Source organism: Lathyrus oleraceus, chromosome 2 (assembly GCF_024323335.1).
Source record: "Lathyrus oleraceus cultivar Zhongwan6 chromosome 2, CAAS_Psat_ZW6_1.0, whole genome shotgun sequence".
Classification (NCBI taxonomy): domain Eukaryota; kingdom Viridiplantae; phylum Streptophyta; class Magnoliopsida; order Fabales; family Fabaceae; genus Lathyrus; species Lathyrus oleraceus.
In genome coordinates this window covers 438,805,553-438,831,350 of record NC_066580.1, presented here as the reverse complement: position 1 = coordinate 438,831,350, position 25,798 = coordinate 438,805,553, and the positions used below count along the sequence as shown (strand labels likewise).

Genomic DNA, 25,798 nt, shown 5'->3' with positions numbered 1-25,798 from the left:
GTTGCTGACATTTGGATGGAAATGGATAATGTGATAAGTTTTGAAAAGTTGAAGGACCAAAATTATCTTTTTTAAAGTTATGGTACTAAAATGAACCTTGAATACAAGATACGTGACATAAAATATATTAAGCCTAAAATAAGGTAGGAATCAAAGATTAGTAATGTACAATATCCAATACACAAGGAAGCCACAATTGAGCCAAATGGTATGAATCCATCCGGACAATGAAATAATTTAAGCAATGTGGTATTAAAAGATATAACCATCATTCAGGAAACATGAAACCCTTGTAAGGATGTATATGCAACTTTTAAGTCATATGCCTCAAAGAGTAAAAAAAAGAAACAAAAAGGCATTCTAGGATGATTTACAACATGCACATTCTTTGGTTCTACATTGTTGAATTTATTGGAAGTAGCCTTAGCAAAGATAATGTGACTTGTACTTTATTTATCAAATTTGGAGAATCCAAGTCAACATTGATCATTTGAGACTCTTTGTTTACTTCAGACATTTTCAAAAACCAATTTGACCTTTTTCATATTTCTTGATCACTTGGTTTAATTCAACAATATTAGATTCAAGTGATTGACATGCTCAATCTTTGACTTGGTCTAATTCCATTTTCATGTCATTAGCCTTACTTTCTAGAGATAAAATGTATTTCTTTTGATTTGAACATTTTTTAGAAATATTCAAGTATTTCTTATGTAATTCATGGAAAGTATTTTGTAATTCATTGTATGAAGGTATATCCTTAACTTTAGAATCACTAACCTCATTTTCTTCATCATCGGAATAGTGTGAAGCCATTAATTCCATATTTGCTTCCTCTTTACTGATTTCCGTTGTCCTTTCCTTAAGAACTTTTCAAATCTCTTGATTATAGCATCATCTTCATCACTGGTAGATTGGGATCCACCCTCTTGATTACTATCATGATTTTTTACTCTAGTTTTTAAGACAAGACTTTTGGGCTTCATTTCTGGATTTTTATGCTTTTCTATTCTTTCAAGTTCTATCTCATGTTCTTGAAGTTTACCGAACAATACGACGAAGGCATTTGGGAGAGAATTTTCTTTTCCAATATTGTTGTCACCTTTGGTTTTCATGTCCTTGTCAATGATCTAAGGACTTCGAGATTCAAATAAGCATCTGTAAATATTTTTCCAAGAGCCATAAAATGATTTATTATGTGTGATAATCTCTTGTGCAAATCAAGAATTAACTCACCCAACTGCATTCTAAACAATTCATATTCTTGTGATAAAATGTTTAGTTTGGATCTTTTTACCTCTACCGTGACTTCCTGTGTTACTTCTTAATTATCCCAAATTCCTTTTGTTGTTTTACAATTTGAAATGTAAAAGAATCCACCCATACCTAGTAGAGATGCAAACAAGTTCTTTGCCTTTTTATCAAATAATAATTTCTTCTTGTCATCATTGGTCCAAGAGCCTTTAACATTTACTTGTGCTACATTATTTATGACCGTTGTAGGAACAAATTGACTATTTTTAACAATATCCCATATTTCTTCTCGTTGTGCTTCTAGATACATTTGCATGCAAATTTTCTAAAAGTTATAATATTCACTAACAAAACATGGAGTCTTGATGTTGTTACCGCCATCTACAAAAATAGGATTAGTATAAGACATTTTACCTGGATCTAGGAGCAAGTTACCTTAAACTGCTCTGATACCAATTGTAAGTATATATTATGCAACCTAATAAGGAAGGGGGGGGGGGGGGGTGAATTAGGTTTAATGAAATTTATCGTTATTTTACAAATGTTTTTGTTTTATTTTTATTTTTCCAGAAGAACAATGATAAACTTATGAATGATAGAGCAGGAAAATAAAATATTTGAAAGTAAACAAGACACAAAAATTATACCAGTTCCCCTTATCAATCAATAGTACATATTTACACCCCATGAAGGATTTTACTATGTTAGATACTTATACGACCTCATATCAAGACCATCCTACAATCTTCTAACACAACACACTAAATCTATGGTGGACTTTGAATATACCCGATTCAAAAGACCTTTTTTCAACAAATAGAAAAAACATCACTTCCTATTTGCAAACACCTGTAGAAAGTACAACCATTTTCCTTACAGACAAAATCACCACACACTTTGTGAATAAATTACAATAAACATATAAAATGAATACATGCAAATTTGTATGTTTATGAAACTTTTTCTTAAAAGAAGGAAACTTATGTAGTAAAAACTTTTTATGTCATTGTATATGAACACTTGAAAATACAGTAAGGATTGTTTGGAAATCCTTTATAAAAGAGGTGTAATTTTATAGTGAAAAAGATTTTGCTATTTATACATCAAAAGATATTGTTTTGAAAGAATGACAATGGATGGAAAATAAGTAGAATTAATTTGCAATTATTCAAGAAAATGTTTCATGAACATGTTCCATGAAAAGGCATTGAAATGATTTAGAATATTTATAAAAGTTTCAGATGTCAATTGATTTCTTTAACATGTCAATCAATTGAAGCAATTTTTGTGCTTGTTTTTTTTTTAAATTTGAACTAGATCAATCGATTAATGAGGGACTGTCAATCGATTGACATAGGCAAAAATTGGAATGTTGAATCGATTGTAGTAAGGGTGTCAATCGATTGGTGCCTTTTGTTTTTCAAAATTTTGTTTCACAGAGAGCATGCCAATCGATTAAATGCTACGGGCCAATCGATTTCTCTCCTTAAAAGCTTGAAATTTCTCTTAGTTAAAGATGCAACTTGAAATCATTTGATGCAAAAATGTTAGGAATGATTTAGGTGAAATGAGATTGAACACCTAAAGTATATAAACAAATTAATTGTCATTGATAACTTACTATAAGCTCAGATCTCTTGAATTCCAAAGCTTATGAAATCTTGATACTTGACTTCAATATTTTTCTTCTTTGATCTTTCTTCTAAGATATGTTTTTTTTGTCTATATCAAAACCAAGCTATGATAGATAATGAACACCTTCTTCATATTGGGTCAGTAATACAAAATGATAGAGAAAAAGAATAGGATATAAACCATCAAATTCAAGTTGGATGGCTGAAATGTAGGAGAGCTTCAAGGATTACATGTGACACAAAGGTACTTCTAAGGGAATATTTTATCAGATTGTGGTAAGATCTATGATGTTGTACTAGACATAATTTTGGACGGTTAAGAATCAACATGGGAATAAAGTAACTATAGTAGAGATACGGATGTTGCATTAGATATGTGGTAAGACTATACATGATATGATTATAAATAAAATGATTTGAGAGAGTGCTGAGGTAAGACCTATATTAGAGAATCTGGTGGAAAGTAGACTTAGATGGTTTGAGAATGTAGAGAGAATACCTCTAGATTCTCTTGCAAGGATAATACATCAGATAAAGAGGATTCAAATTGTTAAAGGGAGAAGAGGACCTAGAAAGACCATTAGAAAAAATATTAAAAAATATTTTGAAATTAACGATTTGAATAGAAGCATAATAGTTTATAAAACTTATGGAATTGATCTATGTTGGTAATCCCACTTCGTGGAATAAATTTTAATTGTTATTGTTGTACACTAGTTTTTGCCTTGTAAGAAAATATTATTTTCTTGTCAAATACGCGTGCTGTTAGGGCATGTACTATATAATCTTACCATTTTGTTTGATGTATCCATTTTGATTCAAATACGCATGCTGTTAGGGCAACCCTTTTTCTTCCTTCACATATTTTCTTCGTGCTAAACTATGTCCCCTTGTTATGTTGTCCAATAATCCTCATTTTCTACCACCAGGAAGCTAATGTTGTACACATTGAGTACATTTATGACTTTGTAAATGGGGAATAGTTGGTTGGAGGATATTGTCAAGCATATGAACATGCCACTATAGCATGGGTGCAAGGCGTACAAAAGGTTTTAAACTTTCCGTAATCGTACCAACCTCTATCTAGTTCGACCCAATAGTATCCCATTGACCTCTCTTCATTATGGTTCACTGTCTCCTGTACACTTAACCAACCTCAACGACAGTCAAACATTATAACCACGTGTGTGTTAGCTTTAGTAGTTTCCTCTTTAATAAATTTCATACAATTTTCACTAAGCAACTACCTTGATTGTAACATTAAACTCCGAACTCCATTTCAAACCTCTGGTCTCAAACAATGACCCTAACCTAAAATAGGTTGCTCTCACCAACACGATTATCAGTAGGTTTCTGATGCCTTTGAAGACAAAGTTAATTGATTCGATAATATTTGTTATCATGTGGCCCCATCGTTGACTATTGCCGAATTCCCTGGTCCACTCCTCCACTGGAATATTATCGATTCACCTTAATGCATCCGCATTTGTCAATTTGATCTCTTTGTGATAATGTTGGAATGATGGTTTTGCTAACGCATACCCTTCATTCATAACTTTTTTCTGATGCGTCTTGTCTTTAATCTCCCGTATGAAGTTTTGTGCGATATGTATAATATAGTAAACATGCATATAAGGAGGATCTTTCCAACCATTATCAAGGTTATTGTATGCATTCTCAATATGTGTTTGTTTGTCTAAAATCTAACATAGGTTGGGTTGCGGAGCAACGTGTAATTAGAGATTCTTTAGAAAGAAACTTCATACACCAACAGTCTCACCTTCAACCAGAGCGAATGCAATTGGGAAAATATTATTCTTTCCATCTTTTTCCACTGCCAGGGGCAACATTCCTTTATATTTATTGTACAACCTTATTCCATCAATTTGAATAATAGTTTTGCAAAAACTTTGATGCATGGTTCATACATCCAGAAGAGTCGATGAAATATTATATTTCCCCTAACACAGGTTCTGTATGAGGTAAATGTCAGTAGTGTCTTCAAAATTGCAATAATTTTCGGAGCATAATGCTTAAGTGCCACCAAATATTGTGGAAGTTCTTTGTACGAATCTTCCTAATTTCTGTATACTCGTTCAACAACCTTAGTCCTCACTATCCATGCCTTCCTATATGAAGGAGTATAATTGTATAATGTAATGATGTGAGAGATTATTGCACCCGCCTTCAATGAAGGATCCTTGATGATAGGCAATATTTCTTAGCATGTTATCTGAGAGCTTAGTTTACGATGATCCTGCATCGGATTGGTGCTAATACAAGTGTAAGGTGGATTCATATAACTTATCTCCTAAGTATCACTTCTATTCTGGTAAGATGCTGCCAGCCGAAACATGCAGATCACATTATGATACAGAATGACGTACCTTATCGCATCAGTGTGATCGATAGTATAATCTGTTGAGTTTTCCACATGAAGCTTTTTTATAGCTCTCACACAGTATTCTTTTGTGCGAAACTTGTCTCCCACTTTTAACGCTCCCTCCATCTGCATATACGGGTTGTAAAAGATATGTGAGGATAGTTCGTCTTCACCCAAGTTCAAGTTTGTCATGTGCTCAGGCGGATAATACACATGGCTTGAAGGTAATGGCTCTTGATCATGGTCTAAAAACTCATCGTTCACCATATAATTTACTAGTATCTCATCATCATCTTCTTCCTCGTCAACAACATCGACATCGACTTGTTCGTCGTCGTCCATTTCGCAGAAACTTGTGATGGATCAACAATCTAAGACAATCGAGGTTGTTGTAGTAAAATATACAATTCAATATCGTTGAATCCAAAATGTTCATGAGTTTGAAATATATTTTGAACATCTTCATCATCTTGAACCTTTAGCTTAAATTTTTTGACTTGGTTGTTATAAAAAATAACATGTTACATGTATGACATGCTGACACCCTATCCACCCTAGCCTACATGCATAAACAAACCTATCATGCAAGATGAATCTAGACCAACTATAGGTTATATCATTTGGTATAAATCAATTACAATAACATAATTTGTGTATGGCCCGGGGTATTTGATCGATGCATACCTACGAGCTTTGTCATCATATGCCCAACAACTAACCCCACAATACTACCAAACCCAACAACAGTTTCAACCCGCCAACCCCACAACATTATCAAACCACATACACCCAACAACCAACCGAATATGATTACCAACAAAAATATGTTGCCGCCACATCTTACCATAGATTACGACGAGGCATATGATACAACCACATCCTCACTACAAGAAAATCACCTCCTAACGACATGATTTTGTGGCGTGATAAACATGTGGCAAAAAAAGGTTGTTACTGCGTATTTATCACGTCGCTATTTATTTTTAAAAAAATAAATTAGAAGTCAGGTTATCACGCGGAGAGAGGTTAAAAAAAACATTGTGGCGTGGAAAATACGTCACAACATCTTATTTTAAATAAAAAGAAATAAAGACGTCAAGTTTCAAAAGGGGGGAACTTTGAAATTTTCAAAAAATCAGCCGTGTCAATGATAACACATCGCAAACGAGATTTAAAAAATCAAAAAATTTAGAGAGAAAGTTTGATTGAACATATTGATGAGGTGCATGTGCTGACTGTCAACTTTTATGTAACAACGTGTTATTTACGTCGCAACGATTATGACTGTTCTGTTTATGTAGTGGTTCTAACGTGTTATTCACATCGCTACTCAAGATATATTTTTTTTGCAACGTGAATAACACGACGCTACTGTGGATATTTAGGGCCTGTTTGAATTACTTCTGATTTTTAGTTTTTAAAATTTGTTTTATAAATTTATTTTAAAAAACTGTTTTTAAAAAGAGAATTGAAAAAAAAAATGTTTGGCACTCAAATTTTTAAAACTGTTTTAAAAATGAGAGAATGAAAAAAATTGTTTGATGGTTTATGTTTTCAAATCTAGTTTAGAAAAAAGAAAATAAAAAATTTCATATATATATATATATATATATATATATATATATTATATATATATATATATAATATATATATATATATATAAAATTTAAATTCTTTAGCTATTTTTTAATGAGATCTCTAAATTATTATATATTTTTTATAATTAAATTGTTAGTCAATTAATAGTCAAATTTAATTTTAAAAATATATTTATTTCAAAGGTCTAAACCCTAGTTACAATATATTTCGGTTCAAATCTCTCAAATAATCAAATATATATTTTTTTACCAACAGTAGTTCCTAATATATTTTTAAAAATATAAAGATTCAACTAATATACATTTAAGTATTCATAATAGTTTTTAATATAAGTAGCAATTAGGCATTTCATAGATAATAAATTGATGGGTGATTAGAGAATGTGAATTATAACGAAAAACTCAAATTTTTAGATTTGTGATAATGGTGTAATAATAATGTTGATCTATAAGATTAACACTTTAACGATCAAATCAAAATGAGAGTAAGATGAGTGAATTATTAGATAATAAATAATATACCTTTAGTTATAGTTGAGAGTAAGATGAGTGAATTATTAGATAATAAATAATATACCTTTAGTTATAGTTGACCTCTGAGTAGTTGAGTGTATATATATATATATATATATATATATATATATATATATATATATAATATATATATATATATATATATATATATATATATATATATATATATATATATATATATATATATATATATATATATATATATATATATATATATATATATAATATATATATATATATACGAGACATATTGTCAGAATTAAATTTATATATTTAAAAATTTAATAAATATATATTATAATTTAAAAGTGTTTAGTTATTAAAATGGTGCTTTATAATTATATAAATGGACTAATAATTATTAAAATAAAAGAAAATATTACAATGGTGTAATTGAAATTTTTAGAAAATAAATCAAAATTTTAAATGTTATTATAATTATTAATTTAAAATTAGTACTATATTATATTATTATATAATTTAATTATACAAGTAATATATAGAAGAAAATTTGAAATGTTAGAATTAATTGTAAGTTTATTATATATGAAACATAATAAATGAAAGTTAGAAGAGGTATTTCTAATAAAAATCAATATGTTTACTTAGACATAAAAGTTAAATTAATTATTTACATAAATGCCATTAATGAGTACTATTGTCTTCTCCGTATTTTTGTATGATTTAGAAATGAATAAAATATTAAAAAGTGAAAAGCAAAACACATTTTAATTGTTTTGATTTTTTAAATTTAGAAACAACAAACTTAAAACAGTTTTGAAAAACTATTTTTTTAAAACACACAAACCAAACAAATTTTTTAGTTTTGAAGTTTTTGAAAAGAAAAAACAGTTTTCTAAAAGCCAATCAAACAGGCCCTTAATAACCACACCATTTTCTCAAGTTCCATCCACGTTTTTAGTCTCCACCATTTCTAATTTCTTCTCTTCATAATTTCTCCTTTTCCTTCTTAGCTTTACCCATTTCTTCCCATTTCATCTTTCAATTTCATCATTCTTCAAATTAAAATTCCATTTGATTTTTGATATCTATCTTCTTCCAAATTCAGTTAAAGGTGTTAGATTTAAGTTGATTTTCATTTTTTTAATGTTGATTTTTTTATTGATTTTCATTTTTTCTAATTGTTGATTTACGTTTTGCTCAAGATTCAAGATTTTCTTCAAGACTCAAGAAGATTGTTCAAGAATTTTTGTTTCTTCATTGAGATATTTTAGCTATGTTATTTGTTTATTTTTTTCTTTCAAATTTATGTGTATAAAATTATTGGATTGTTGGTTGTTGTTGTGGAATATTTATTGAATTATACTTTAATTTTTTTATATTTTTAAAAACATTATAATTAAAAAATAATATTTTAATGATATAATATATGAAATTTATAAAGTTTAACCCTATATTTTAATCAATATATCAGGTTTTTAAATACATTATTAATGCATAAATTTTATTAATTCGAAAATATAAAATATAAAATTAATTAATCTGAAAATATGTTTTATTTATATAATATATTATTAAAACAAAATATGTAGCTATATTAAAAATTGAATATATTATAATTTTTTTAAAAACAGAATATACTATTTTTTCAAAATAGAATATATAATAATTTTATTAAAAATATAATATTTTATTTTTATTTTTATTAAAAACAGAATATAATATATTTTTATATTCATATTTATATTATATAATTAAAAATAAAATATATTATACATCTATGAACAAAATATAATTAAAAATAAAATATATTATATATTTTTTTAGAAAACAGAATAAACTATTATATAAATATTTTTAAAAACAGAATAATATTTTTCTTTTAACTTTTTATAATATATAATTAAAAAATAGAATATGTTTAAACAAAATACAATTAAAAAAATATTATATATATTTTAAAAAAGGAATAATATATTATATATTATTTTAAAAACAGAATAATATGTTATATGTATATATTTTAAAACAGAATAATAAATTTTTGTAAAATGTTTCTAATTATTTTGAATTTAATAATTTTTAATTAAAGTTTATATTTTTATTTATTATTTAAAAATATTCATATTTTTAATTATTAATTGTAAAAAATGTATATTTTTAATAATTTTTTGAAAATAGTTATATTATTTATTAATTTTCATGTTTTTATTATTTATTAAATATTAATGATTGGCAAGATATGCTATATATGATTGATGACATTAAAGTTATAGGCACCTTATGACATTAAAGTTATAGGCACCTTGCAAACACCTAAGGTGAAACTAAGAAGGCACCAAACAACTAAGATGAATTTTAGTAGACAACAACCACTTCAGAGAAATAATGAACGGCCTCAATGAGGAAGGACACTGCCAGATTGTGATTTTATAATTTTTTACTTTATAATTCTATTTAAATTTAATAATATTATTATTTTTCTTTTTTTACTATTATTTTATGTTAATTAGTTATAACTTCAATTCTAAAAAAAGAATATATAATGCACTTATCTGCTAAAGGAAAAGACACATATTCTTATGACAACAATGCATACCCCATTGAAGTTGATATATTCATAACGCATACTTTAATAAGCATGTGATATTTGAAGTCAATTTTGAATGAATGTGCTAGTAGTAATCACACATCTTTTCATATCTAATTTTTTTTTTTGAAACATGAGTTTTTTTTAGAAACATGAGCATTTTATATATAATTTAAAATATTGATTATTTGATATTAAATTTAAATTGTTTGATTATTTAAAAAAATTTATATAGAGTGTGTATTATTATAATTAAATAAGTCATAAACAATAGGAGGATAAATGATTAAATTAAATATTTTTATGATAGACAACACCAATTAATTTTTATGGAAGCAAATTAAAAGATGATTAAATATTATGACATATTTTTTCTTTATGTGGGTTGAGACTACATGGATCCCACTCTATCTTCTATAGAAAAAAGTTAAAAATCTAAACAAATATAACATAGATTTTTAATATGTTGTATCTAGTGTTGCACATATTTCCCATATAAAGAATAGATTAAGGGGGAAAAAATTGTAACAAAATAAATAAATATGAAATCACATAAAATTTTATTTAATCTGATATGGTAGGTGAATCTACAACCATACCCTTAATTGTGTGGTAATTAAGAAGATGATGAATTTGCACACATGTTTAGGCGAAATTATAGAGCATGGTAATTTTGATTTGCTAATTCCTCTTATTTTGTTAATAAAAGATTTTTGTATTTAATAACTAATTAAATAAAGTGTCAATAAAAAATCGTATAAAATCTCCTACCCAATGATTGTTTGACACGTAGAAAGATCATAGACATCATATAATCAAACTTATTTCCGATGAATCTAGTAGATAATCAAAGGCTTCTGATATTATAAATAATAAATAAATAAAAAATAAAAATAGCTGCCTATAAATAGCCTCTACCCTTCACAATTTTTTTCATTCACAATTTCAAGATCACAATTTTTTCCTATCAGAAAAAACTTAGGGTTCGCGATTTCCCAATTTTCACCTCAAAACCCTAAGAATCGCCATGTCTTCCCCAAGAAAGATCACTCTCAAGAGCTCCGACGGCGAAGCTTTCGAGGTTGACGAGGCGGTGGCTTTGGAGTCGCAAACCATCAAGCACATGATCGAAGATGATTGCGCCGATAGCGGAATTCCTCTTCCGAACGTTACGAGCAAGATCCTTGCTAAAGTGATTGAATACTGTAAGAAACACGTTGATGCGGTGAGTTCTGATGAAAAACCCTCTGAAGATGAACTCAAGGCTTGGGATGCAGAGTTCGTCAAGGTTGACCAGGCAACGCTGTTCGATCTCATTCTGGTTAGTTATTATTTTGAGTTTTTTAGATCTAATCGTTGTTGTGTATCGATTTGGTGTTCTATGTGTTGACGGTGTTTCATGATTTGGGGGTGAAGATTAGGGTTTCATGATTTGGGGGTGAATATTAGTGTTTCACGATATGGTGGTTTCGTTTTTTTTGTGATTAATTTTTGTGCTCTGTGATGAAGTTAGCTATTTGTTTGAACGGTATGTATGTAATTTCTTTGGGATTAACTCAAGGTATTCTTTACAGCGAACCTGGTCTTTTTTGTAATAAGAAGTAGCTTATTATCTATTTGGGTGTCTGTATTTTAGGTTTAATTTGAGAATTTTATTTTATTTCCTTGTAGGTTGCTTTTATGTTGAATTTGTTACAAAATTGAGCATTTTGTCAATCCATAACTGATACCATAATTGTATTTTTAAAGTTCTTGCAGATTCATCTCAAGATGAAATTGGAGTTTTGTTTAATTTTGATCAGTTTAACAATCAATGGTTGATTTGTGGCTGAAACAACCAGAATTTTCATGATATACATATATTTATGCATTTGTATTGAGGCATTCACTGAAAATTAAGGGCATGTTTGGGTTGAGTTCATAATTCTGTTTGATATAACATTGGTTTCACTTTGTATTCTATTTTCCTAGTCTTTTACCGAATAGTGTAAACATGTTATAGTTGTATTCACTGAATGTTTGAATTGTTTTTCACAGTTTAACTTTTGGAAATATGAATGATTTCACTATAGTTGTATATACTTGTATGTTTGAGTTGTTTATTTTTTAACTAAAGGCATAAAGTGTTTTTTCATATCAAAGCAGCCCCCCTCAGATCTGAATTATTGATGAGTTAATCAAGTAGATTATTGAAAATCTTCTAATCAATGTTGTGGGTTTATTTGTCAAAGATTTCGGCTCTATCTAGACTTACAGTGATCTCTTTTGCATTTTTCCTTTTCTCTTTCTTGCATCACTGTAAAGTTGGTGACTAAAGTGCTTTCTGATTTGTGTATCAATCAAACCTTAGAGATTATTGATGAGAAAATCGAAGTGTTGTTTATGATATACCTTCTAATGAAGGTTTTGGGCTTGTTTGATAATAATGTATTTCACCTTTTTCTATTGCTGTTGCAACTCAGGATTCTCTAATTGCCATTGCATTTTACTTTCTCATATTTTCATTACTTCTGCAATGTTGTGTTGGATGAGATTGTTCATATTTGCTTATTGGTTTGACATTTGTTTCTTTGTAGGCTGCAAACTATTTGAACATCAAGAGCCTTCTTGATCTCACATGCCAGACTGTAGCGGACATGATCAAGGGAAAGACACCAGAGGAAATCCGCAAAACTTTTAACATTAAGAATGACTTTAGTCCTGAGGAAGAAGAGGAAGTCCGCAGGGAAAACCAATGGGCATTTGAATGATGCTTCTTAGAATCTCAAAGATTTGCAATGTGGATTTATTATGCTTATTTGTTTACTCATGGAAGATCCGCAATGTAAATTTATCTGTTATATGCTAAGTACTTGTTTATCTTTTGGATTATTTGTGCTGAGTGTTAACTATATTCACTGGACAGCGTTATTTTCCTTTATGAACTAAGTGAAGTCTGAAATGTAAGTAATAGTATGATGATTGATGGGCAAAACTGTATGTTTGGTATGCGAGGTTTATTGAATTCAATAACAGCTTAGTTTTTCCTGAAGTTTTTCCTGATAATTACTTAACAATGTTAAAAACAAATTGCCTTGGCTTGTTGAAGTTTTCTCTTTGTTAATAAATGGTCGACTCGTAAGACAAGGGTCTCACAGCAAAGGTATCAAGGTTCTAGTCCAACCAACACTATTTTGTCCGATTAACTGTTTTTGGTTTCTCAATATCAATCTATATTTTGTCAAAGGGAATCGTTTTTAGACTAATTTGTCCAACTAGCAGTTTTTTTGTTTCTCATGTCATAGGGAAGCTCTCAGTTTTTTTGGCGTAACTTAACGTTGACTATAACACACGATAAAGTTTATCTTACTCTAAAAAGTAAGACTTATTCAACCTCTATTTAGTCTGTTGGATTTTCAAATAATGGTATCATATATTTTGATCTTGAGCAATTAACAACTATTTTGAAATATGAGGACAAACCATCGAAATGTTGAGGCAAGCTATAGACGAGTCTGCTTCAATCAAAATATAATGTCAGCCTTTTAGCAACAGCAAACTCAATAGTTGGAATAATTGTACTGAATTCAAATAACACTTTTGATATCCCAAAAAAGTGGCTATCAAACTACCATATGTTAAAAACTAAAAATTAGTGGAAACTTTCGAGTGTGCTAGCCCTGGCAATTTTATGACTTAATTTATTCTGGAATTACTTTTCTGAAAATATTTAAGAGACTCACAAAAATATTTATAGGCATGACAACATAACTTGTACCCGGGAGTACTCACCCGAACCCGCTTCGAAATTGACGGGTAAAACCCGTTTTGATTGGATTTGGATGTGGATTTGGGTTTGGATTTTTTTCGATTATAAAGTATGAGGACGAGTCGGATAATGGGGACACTAGTATCCACCACGTACTCGCCCCGTTTATTTTATTATGTAATATTAAATAAGTGGTCGGTGTTTAAATATTTTGATTTGTATTAATTATTTAAAATAGTCAAATGCATGTACATATTTTTTTTAGATTGTTTTATTTTATTATTTGTAATGTAGTTTGATTTTTTTAAAAGTAAATATTTATATTAAAAAATTGATTTCACTAAATGGATGGTGGCGGGGCGGGGATACCCGAACCCAACTCGAACCTGTTTGGGATGCGTTTGGGTTTTAATTCTTCATCCCTATTTGGGTTTGGGGCGGGAAACGAGGATTGTTTGGGGATTCAGGTTTGGGTTTGGGGAGGTAAAAACCGTCCACAACCCGCCTCGTTGCCATGCCTAAATACTTAGATCATATAGGGTGTGTTTTTGTGAGTAACCATATGATACAAGTGTTTTTTTGTGAGTTCCGAAAATGTATATTCAAAAATATTTTAAAAATGTATTTCCAAAATAAATTAAATTATAAAATTGGAATATGCGTCTAAAGATGCATCTTAAAAAAAAGATTTTTTATTTTATTTGAGAGAAATTCTTAAATTTTATCCGTCCCTTGAAAAAATGAGGGTAGAGTGGATTGCGCAAAACTCCGGAAAAAAAAAAGGATATAATACATATCAAAAGATATGCACTTAAAATTTTACTCCGTCAAGCAAAATTGGGAGCAAAACTCGAAAAATACTCGACTGAATCTATTTTATCACACCTAGTTAAAATAGATAAATCAAGATAAATAAAGGAGACAACACATCCAATTATCTGCTGAGATATTGAATTATAGATTCAAGAGTTTGTATTTGTAACATTTATTTATTCATTTTTAAAATGTATGATTAAATTGTATTAAGGTTTGATCAAATAAGACTTTTTTATAATTAAATATGTAATTTTATTTTTATATAAATAATAATACACAAAAATAACGAAATATGTATGATAAAAATAAAACGAACTTATTATTCTTCCAAGTTTGATATTTGTTGGCAAATTAAATGATTACTAATTATAATTTTTTATTAGTGATTTTTTTTTAATTATCTTTTATATGTATTTTGATTATTTTAATAATTAATTTAAAAAATTATTATTTTTAAATATTAAAATCAATTATTATATTTTTTTAAAGATGTCTAAAAAAGATTTGGTTACATTTTTATTAGCTTTACTAAATCTAATTTTTTTTACCCTATACCCCACACTTATCCCCCTATCTCAGCAATTTTGTAAATATTTTAAATTTATCATTTTTAATTTTATTTTAATTTTTTAACTTTTATCATTCGTCTGAGTCTTTCGAAATTGACTATTGTGTATCTCATTTACGCGAACCGAATAACTTGACTTAAAGACATCTGGTATGTTGAGTTATTAAATCGAAGAACTTAATATCATGATTTCTGATCTATATATATATGTTAAACACCGGATAACATGTTGCATAGTTATCAGGCTCAAAAAAGTCAATTAGATAACGTTTCCATATGTTTTTCGATTATGTTTATCTACTAAACGGATAACTTGCATCTAAGTTTTCTTGTGATGTCTTTTTACTAATCGGATTGTCTGCTTCTAAGTATTCTGATAGACATTTTTGTTATTTTTTTTAATGTTTTGTTAATTTTTTTATATATTTATATTTATCAGGTATGTATATTTTTTTGATGATATGCGATAAAAAGAAGATATGCATAGATACCACTATATATTTTCAACTATACAAAAATTTGCTATTCGAGAAGAGACGACAAAGTGGATTAGGGAGGTTGGAATCAGGAATAAAATGACATTTATAATAACTCGTTCAGATACAAAAACAGGCAAGAGAGGAAGAAGTAACAAATGAATATTTGATTGTGATAAAGGTGGAAAATAAAAAGAAGGTGATAGTGTAACACAAAGTGCTACTAAGAAATGTGGTTATCCATTCAAAATCAGTTCAACATCATCAAAAGATGATTCTGGATAGAAGATTGATGTAAAATGTGTCTTCACAATCATGGTTTACCTGATAGATTTGAAGGTAATTCGTTTGTAGGTTGACTAAATGCAGATGAATAACAACATATTATTGAGTTGACAAAACATCATGTTCCACCAAGACACATACTATTGTCATTTCAAGAACGAGATCCGGAGAAGGTCACTCGGATCATGTAAATATACAAACATAAGAGTAAGTGACAAGTGCAGTTGAGTTCACGCTATTGCATCTTCTAATGTTTCATAAATATACGATACTGCTAAATGCATCACATACTAGATAGAAATTGTACATTTGTTCAAGCAATTGATGGTATGAATAATATACTGATTCATGTTGCTTATTGTGATATATAGACACAACAATTACATCAGTGTAAAATGTATCTTCCTCAAATGGGTTAGAACATGTTAAAGGATTAGAACCCCAAATGAAAAATATTCTACAAATTTGCCACCTCTAAAGCTAATCTGGACAACATACTAGAAGAAAGATATTTCAAATTTGATGTTAAATTGTTTTGCAATACACTATTTTTCCAGAATTTGTTGGAAAGAGATCCCAAATTTTTTAGAAGAAAGAAATTCCAAATTTGTTGGTTTAGTAATACACACATTTTTTTTCTCCAGAAATTAAAGTAATTTTGGTAAACTAATTGTTTATGGATGTTGAATCGAAGTAATTGGTGGATTTTGAATTTTTTTAGTTTTGGGAAAGAAGATGAAGAATCAAATTAAAACTCAAACAAAAATGTAGCATCAGTTTTTTTCGTCGTTAAGTCTATAACAAAAACTAAAGGTTACATGTCAGCAAAAAGCTGATGTCGTTAGTGAAACTTAGATGAAAAGAACTAACGTGAGACATGTTAAAAAGCCCAAGGACTTAAATGGCCGTTTTTAAAATTGAGGGACCAAAATGAACCCCACCCTAATTATACGGGACTAAAAAGGGTATTTTGTCTAAAATCTTCTATCAGCTCGCTGACACAAAAATACATCCTTCAATCAATTCAACCTATAATAATAACCCCTACAAATACAGACCTCTTCAGCTGCCTCCTCCAAGGAAACATCCAACACACCAATAGCAAGAGTAATAACATCAACATCAGTGGAACCTCGTGCAGGGTCCCATCACTCATCCCTACACGGTATATAAGAAGACATGAATCATTGTTCAATGTAATGGTTATCTCTTCAAATGGAATGTGAAAAGATGATGTTTCTGGACGCCATCTCTCTACAAATGTTGATACTAAATTTTGATCTATCCTTGACAAACTAGTCCTCTGGAGAGAGGATAAACCAGATTCAGTCAACCAACTCTCTATCAATTTGCTATCATGTCCAATAATCTTTAATTCTTTCTTCGAATTTCTCTCCTAAAGACAATTTATAGTATATGTTATAAAATACAAGCAAGTAAAATTAAAAAAAATAATTCAACATAAAATGATAGATATTAACTTACCTCGTCGTACCATAAATGGCGAAAAACACGATCTTGGTACCTCACCAGAAGAGACGTATCGTACGATCCTCCTAGGAACTTTAATTGTTATGGACCGGGCTCAGGGGCAACTAACTGATGTTCCTATCCATCCATCTCATGTCGAGGTTGTCCTACTTCACCTCTTCGTTGAATAATGTCTTCGTTCCAGCCTCTCATGCGCCGACTAAAAATAACAAAAAATTAATGAAAATTAAAAATAAGAACCGAATAACCTTGGCCCAATTTCTCTAGTAGAAAATACTAAGAACTAGATAACATGGTTTCGAGTTATCTGGTTAGAGAAAATGTGAATCGAAGAACCACATGCCAAGTTATTCGGTGTATAAAAAATTTCGTAATAAAAACGGAAAACTTACTTGTAAGATTTCCGATGTGTTGAAAGAATGAATCGAATATCTTTACTTTGTGTTCTCCGGTTGGTTGTTGAATCAGATATCTTAGGTTTCTGTTCGCCGATTTGTAATTGCTCCCGCTTTCTTTAAAATGAAATAAGGAAAAATTGAAAATTTTGAAGTCTAGGTATTTATACATGGGTTTTTGCTCCAAACTCATAATTTATATGGGTAGAGGGATAAATGATGGGGTATAATTTTACTAAACCTAATATGGTTCTTGGACATAATGGCCTTTTGATTTGATTGCGAGCATGTTGATTAGTCGTGTTGGTTGCTCTTTCCACTTTAAAAACTCAAAAAAGTCCCTTCTTGTATTCGGAGATGCATCTCCGAACACATCTAAAATAACATAAACAAAGGTTTTATAAGTTTGACACTTCTATTTTGGCCAAAAATATGTTTGGAGATGTATCTTCGTAAAGTGTTAAAACAGTGCAATATTCTTCTCAATTTCATTAATTCATTCTCCTTCAATCTCTAACATATCTCTAATTAGATGATTGACTTTTAATAAATGAATATGTTGTGAAAATGATGCCGAAATTATAAAGTATAATTGATTTCTTGATCGGTAAGAAACCCACAAGGGTAGAAAATAAGAAAACATTAAGAATACAATGAAATTGGTTATAAACTTCTATTCTTTACTTTCTCTTTTAAACAAGATTACAAGTGTAACAGAATAACAAATAACTTATCTAAACAACCATGTTGAACCAGTAAGACTTTCATCTTCAAGCGCCACATACCGAAATCGTTCACTCCGGTAAACTTTTCAACCTTATACTTTGTTGACGACATCTTATCCATGATCACCATACCATTTTTTATTAATCGGTAAGAAACCCACAAGGGCAGAAAATAAGAAAATAATAAGAACACAATGAAATTGATTAGAAACTGTTATTCTTTACTTTCTCTTTAAAACAAGATTACAAGTGTTACTGAATAACAAATAACCTCTCTCACCCTAATTAGGATTTGCATTATACAATGCCGAGAGACTAATATGCTATTTATAAGAAAACTAACATACTAAACTAATTGACTTTTACACACATGCCTATTACACAAGCTAACTTAGAGAACAATCTAACTTAAACAATTGAACATAAAAAACAAACCCAATTCGACATGCTAACAATCCTAGCATACTTTGACTACAACATGTGAACAGACTTCGACGACATGCTAATGATCCTATTAGATTGTCTAACCAAGAAGCTACCTTTCGACCATACTAGAGTTCGATCCAACATCTCACAGAATAATATTTATCTTCTACAACTATATTACTCTCTATGTCCCAAATTATAAGACGTTTTGGACATTTCACATGAATTAAAAAATATAATTAATGTTGCATGGGGGATATCATACCTTAATTTTTAACCCTAAGATCTCACATATCAGTTGCATCCTTGCATACAAACAAGATCAAGAGCATTAATTTGCTAAAACTTATACATACCTTATACACCCCACATCAATAGAACGATAAAACATCAATTTATTTTTTCTTTTGTGTTGAAAATACAGGAGCATTTAGAACGATAAAAACCAATTTAAGTTGAACTTGTACGATGGTACGATAGTTGTAAAAGTTGGACTAAGTCTGATCATTTTTTCTTCCTATCTTTTGATTCTTTTTTATAAGTTATTGGAAAAATTAACATAAATTGTTTGATAGGTAAAATTAACTTAAACTCGTTCTTATTCAAGTATTTTGGGATCATAATCAACAGATTTTGGACAGGGTACTATAGTACTCATATCCATACCCACGGTTGGAGAAAACCTTTGTACCCGAGCCTATATCTATTTTGACACCAACATTAATACTCGTACATGTGCCTTATAGAAGAATTTAACCTATTAACCTCTCCTTTATACTTGGCACTCTGCATAATTTTATAATTCCAAAAGTTCCCCTACTAAAAATTGGAATCAAATTTGCGAATAAAATTTCCGAAAGACAATTAAAAAAATGTCATATAAAAGAAAATAATTAATACTGACAAGGTTCCTTCCCTGAAGATTATTGCTCAAGAAATCATTAGAGGGTTGTTGCCTAATGCAAGCTCGAGTGTCAAGTATGCCATCCTGAATCAGATTGGAGTTTCCAACTAGGCTCCTACAAATCACAGCTCAGGTCACCACATCTTTCGCTAGGTTAATTTTCCAAATAGGGATATGTATGCTTTTGATTTTGGAGAATATGTGTTTGACCAAGTTCTTACGTAAGTTGAATCTTTTGCAGTTAAATTACCTATTGGTTTTCTTGCACTTATTTCTAGAATTTTGATTATCCAAAAACTTGAGATTGTGAATATTGAAGATATTGTTGGTGTTTGTGCTAGTCCATTAACCTTCGATTATCGTCTGTTTGGTAGGAGCAGACATTTCTCTTTCTAACATTCATTTTGATATGACTATTGAAGGAGAAATATTAGAAGTTCCCCCAATGTTTGGCACTGCCAAAGGCAATCTTTTGTTGGAATTTATGCAGGTGTCCAAGGATTTGCAGGAGATTGTAATGACATCCACATTTCGAAAGAACAGAGTGGATGATATGATCAAGTTTGTGAGCCCAAAGGTTGGTGAAACATCAATATCTTAGGATGTTAAAGAGAACAACTTTAGGAATAATTAGGAACACGATGATAATGCCATGGGAGGTGATTCTGGTGAAAGTGAAGGTGGTTCTGAAGCTGGTTTGTTTGAAGACTGTGAAGATTAAATTTATTTTGATTAATGTTTTATGTTCTGGTGGTTTTTTACCCCTGCGTGGATTTTCTTGAGTTTGTTTACATGCCCTTTGTGTAGGATAATGACTCATAAAGTACCCTCATATGTTGTTTTCTCTATTTTCTCTCTTTTATGCCCCTGCCCATTTCGAGGTATTTAAGGGAGAACGGTTTTGAATGAATGATCAAATATGGTATTGTAACACTTTCTTATGTTGGTATACTAACTCTGCTGATCTTCAAGATTGATTTAGCATATGTTGTCTGTTTGTCGTTGCATTTTGATGCTATCTGAATCATGTCATGAAGTTTGTCCTCATCTTTTGCTAGCATATCTTGCATGTTGTTTTGTCTAAAAATTGGCCAAATGAGGAGATTCTTGTTACAAGTGATTGGTACAATTTTATAGACAACATGGAATGTAAGATGCCATCACATCTTGTTTACCCATATGTATTTTTACACTCAAACATAAGACAAATATGTGGAGTAATATGTCCCGCATATCATGGAACATTCAGCCTCAAAAGCCAGCTGCTTAAGCATTATCTCGCGCCTGATTTGTTTCCTTATTGGGTGATTGTTTATGCGTTTTTAGGAATAAGTAAAGAATCCTCTAAAGACTAGTTATCAAGACCAAACATGGGAACGCAAGCAAATCGCCAAACGCGATGTACAAATCGATTATCTACTACAACAAACACTAAATACAACCAACAAGTTTAGCAACAAAAAATGGTAGCCAACATTATTCGATGCACCAAGTTGTAAAAAATCAGGAAAATTCCAAAGGCACATCTGCCACTTCACTACAATCAAATACGGTTTCCTTTGTAAAGAAAACAGTTAAGGCTTTCACGTCACTAATAGACATCCCTCTGTATCCAATAAGTGCCAGTGGTCTGACCTAAACACTAAAGCAAGTAAAGACTTCACAGGGTAAAAAAGCAAGCCCCAAAGTTATTTCAATTCATAAATAAAACAAAGACAAGAGCAAATATCTAAAGTGAAAAACGCTTGAGGTAAAATATTTCTTTTAAATATTAAATATTGTTACACTTGAGGCACAAAAGCATGAGAACACTTGTAGAAAATAAAATAATACAAAACAAAGAAAATCAAGTTGAGGCATCTAGAGTCGAGGTACCAGAACAACCTCCTTGAGTCATATTGGGAGCAGACTTAAACTGGTCCAACGCCACGACAAAAATTATAGTATTAGGGCAGAGCTTCCTTGCCTGTTCCACAACTCGCTTCGGACGCTAAGCATATCTTGCATAATCTGCTGGAGAGAGTCACGAAGCCCCGCTTCAAACTTATTACTTCGTCCTGAAGAACTTTCAAGGTTTTCCATTAACCTCGATTGCCTAAATAAGGGCTTTCCGATGCTCCTTCATTTGGCGAGTCTCTCCTTGACTAGTTATGAGTTTTATTATAATAATATTTAAATAGTTATGATATATATAATTGTAATGAACATATCATGTAAAATTTTGTATATGTATAACGTGTTTTAAAATTTGGACCGATTATCGAATCAATAAGGGTACTGGGTCATTGGTTCATCGGTCGAATCACTGGATCACTGATTGAACCACATAGCTAAAGCAGATTAAACCAAATAACTCGTTGAATAAACGAGTCTATATAACAAAACTATGTAATTATTAAACCGATCGAACCATATGATTTGATCTCTAGAAAAATCACAACACCTACGAAATTTCAAAATTTCAAAATATCATAAGTTTAGAACTTCATTTTTTAAATTCAAATTTTAAACATAGCTATCAATTTCAACAAAATACAAATTGAAATAACTTTTTGAACAAAGCTTAATTACAATATAAACTGAATAACAAAATAAATTATTGTATTTAATAAATTTAATTAAAAAAATTATTTCAAATAAGTTTTGAATAAAGTTTATTTATATTTATATTTCAATTTTAATCTATTTTTTTTAAATAAAAAACGACGTCGTTTTGTTAGAGAAAAAAAAACAAGTATTTAATCCGTCGATTTTCTAAAATGTTCTTCAATTTTTATCGTTTTTAACCCGTTCTCACTAGTTCAATTATACAATCCAACAATCAAACCATACCGATAACCCCGCCGATGCCCGATTTAACTGGTTCGGTCGGCCGGTTCGATAGTGTTTTTGAAACACCGTATAACAATTAATCTCAATTTTAAAACACTCTCTTATAATAAAAATAATAAAAATCACATATAATAACTAAATAAAACTCAAAATAACTTTTAATAATTGTTTACTATATTTTCTCTTTAAAAAAAACTTTTGTTAATCACTATTTTTATAAAGATAAAATTAAATTTAAATCGAAGATTGTTATTTAAACCAAGATAAACTTTAAAACAAATTAAAAAAAAAGATATAAGTAAAATACAACTATCAACATGCCTTATAGTTTAAAAAGATAACTGGAAATTCAGTCGTCATCTCTACTCTTGCTAATCTATTTTTTCGGTCTAATCAATATTTATTCCATATATCAATGAATTATTTAATATCAAAATTTGTTATATTTTCGAAAAAAACAGCCTAATTTAAATACTAAATCTTTATAAAAAAAGTTTTACCTATTGTAATTCTTAACACCACTATAAATAAAGCATTCACGCCATCTCTTTTTATCACAGCTCACAATTTCCTAACTCGAGAAAACAAACAAATTGGGGGTTAGGGTTTTCAGTTTTCAGAAAATTTTCCAAATCGAATTTCAATCGCCATGGCTTCAACAAAGAAGATCACTCTTAAGAGTTCTGACGGTGAGGCATTTGAGGTTGACGAAGCTGTGGCTCTGGAATCGCAAACTATCAAACACATGATTGAAGATGATTGTGCTGATAGTGGAATCCCTCTTCCGAATGTCACCAGCAAGATTTTGGCTAAGGTCATTGAATTCTGTAAGAAACACGTTGATGCTGCGGCTTCTGATGATAAGCCTACTGAGGATGAGCTTAAAGCTTGGGATGCTGACTTTGTTAAGGTTGATCAGGTCACCCTGTTTGATCTCATATTGGTGAGTTTTTTTTACGATTGTTTTTTCATATATAAGATTATGTTTTTGTTGAATTCTTTATTGCACTCGGTTATTTGTTTTTGTTGTGTAAATCTTTCGTAGTTAGATTAGGGTTTTTCTTTTGTTGTGTGTGTCGAGAATATGCATATGGTTGTTACTGTGATATGTTATTGTACTAGCTTTATAAAGTTTTTGTTTAGATACAATTGATTTTGTTCTTGTTGGTTTATACAGAGGTGACGTTGATAATTTTTCTAGGGTTTCTTGAATCGTGGTTGTAATCACTAATGCTCTTGCTGTGTTCATGATTGTTGTTATGGTAGCCCTTTTAAAAGTATGAATGTATCACTGTTATGCCTCTGTTGGGCTGTATCATTATGATCTACTGTTGAATTGTTTCTGTTTTGTGTTGATTTCTTGTTACTTTTGTATTTGAAGTGGTTGGATATTGTTAAGGGTATGTCGGCAATTGTAACTTCCTTAGCTTATTGTTTGCCCTAAACCTTAACTTTGTGAATGTTAACATTCAAGTGGTACTTAGTGCTTTCATTCTTCTTGTATGAAGAGAGATTATGATGATGCCTTGGTAGGTATTATGGGATGTCCAATTCCCAAATCCAGTGTGGGATTATAAGTGAAGTATTTTAGTTTTTGTTATTCACTCTTAATGGCTAGCATTTAAAGCAGGATTCCCCAAATTCTTGAATGTTTATCAAGGGTTTTGAAGTAACCTCTTTTTTGTCTTCTGTTTACGTCTGTTTCTTTTGTTTTGAATGAAGTTCCATCCGAGCACTTAGCAGTAGTTGGTGAATATCTAGCTGAGTTCTGATTTTTTTTCTTACCCCTATTGTATTATCCCCTTTGCATTTGCTGGTCAAGTCTGATCTTCTTTGTGTTTTGACATCCTTTGTTTGGGACCAAGCTCCTCTATAAAGTGTACATCTCAGTGTGAAATTAGTAATAGCATTAGCAACCATTGGCAGATAAATCAGTGGTTGGTACTTGGAATACATATCTATATCAAAACATGGATGGATAAAATATCAACTCAGTGTAAAATTATAAAGTGTACATCTCAGCCTAAAACTAGTAATATCATTAGCAACCATTGGCAGATAAATCAGTGGTTGGTACTTGGAATACATATCTATATCAAAACATAGATGGATAAAATATCAACTCTTTTATGTTTTGCTAGCTCTATTTTTGGGTGTCTCTGTTTCAGTTTTAAACTAACCTCACTCATTTTTCTCACTTTTGGATTCCCCTCAGGTTTTGACTTATTTCCTTGTTAAACATTAACTTTGTGTTTATTTCTTTACTGAGTTTAATATTCGTTGTGTTTACTTGGGTTACTTTTTCCAATGCTGTTTTGTTTATTATGGAGTAAGTTAAGACTTTATAATTACTAACTTATGTGACATTTTTTCTTTTTTAGGCTGCCAACTATTTAAACATCAAGAACCTGCTTGATCTTACATGCCAGACTGTAGCAGACATGATCAAGGGAAAGACACCCGAGGAGATCCGCAGGACCTTCAACATTAAGAATGACTTCACTCCTGAGGAAGAGGAGGAAGTTCGTCGTGAAAACCAATGGGCTTTTGAGTGATATGTCTAGTTGATTTATGTTATATTTTGTTTTATCATAGAAGAACTGAATGTTAGGTCTTTCCAAGTTTATTAGTACTTGATTATCTTTTGATTTATGTTTGTTGAGTCCGGTCATGAATCTGCTTCTCCGTTGGAAGGTTTTAGTGCATCTTGAATTGTAAGTAATAGTTGGTTATGATTGGCTGATGCGTTTAATATGGTACGGTGTCTTTTTATTTTTTCTATTTTCAAAGTTGTGAACGTCTAAGATGATTGTCTTTGGTCCTAAACAAATATCACTGTTCCCGAAATAGCAAATCTCAACTTTCACTTGAATTGAAGTCCTTGTCATTTAGTATTTGTTCATAAGGACCAGTGTAAAACCTTCGGTCGGAGCTACATTGAAATAACTTTAAATATGTGCCATGAGTCTATCTCAGTAATTTTAACACATACAAAACACATATAATGCGCTCCAAATCGATTCTCCAAAGGATAACGTAGCAATTATCACAGAGACAACATGATAAGTTAGCATGTGCATGATATGCGATTAGACCATGATCTAGATATCGTCTTAGTTGGCATAATAATAGAATCTTCACTCCAAATCGATCTTCAAAAGAAAACTTAACAATTATC

General features: G+C 30.1%; 2 protein-coding genes across 2 annotated transcripts; both read left to right on the top strand.

The window, feature by feature from the left end:
- The first annotated feature begins 10,879 nt into the window (after nucleotides 1-10,879).
- Nucleotides 10,880-12,985, top strand: LOC127120122 (SKP1-like protein 1B). The gene is made up of 2 exons (XM_051050509.1): nucleotides 10,880-11,275; nucleotides 12,531-12,985. Exons 1-2 carry the CDS (start codon nucleotides 10,982-10,984, stop codon nucleotides 12,702-12,704), a joined length of 468 nt encoding a protein of 155 aa, XP_050906466.1. The 5' UTR covers nucleotides 10,880-10,981; the 3' UTR covers nucleotides 12,705-12,985.
- A 10,154-nt stretch (nucleotides 12,986-23,139) lies between these two features.
- LOC127120121 (SKP1-like protein 1A) lies at nucleotides 23,140-25,374 on the top strand. The gene is made up of 2 exons (XM_051050508.1): nucleotides 23,140-23,563; nucleotides 25,002-25,374. Exons 1-2 carry the CDS (start codon nucleotides 23,270-23,272, stop codon nucleotides 25,173-25,175), a joined length of 468 nt encoding a protein of 155 aa, XP_050906465.1. The 5' UTR covers nucleotides 23,140-23,269; the 3' UTR covers nucleotides 25,176-25,374.
- The last annotated feature ends 424 nt before the right edge of the window (nucleotides 25,375-25,798 follow it).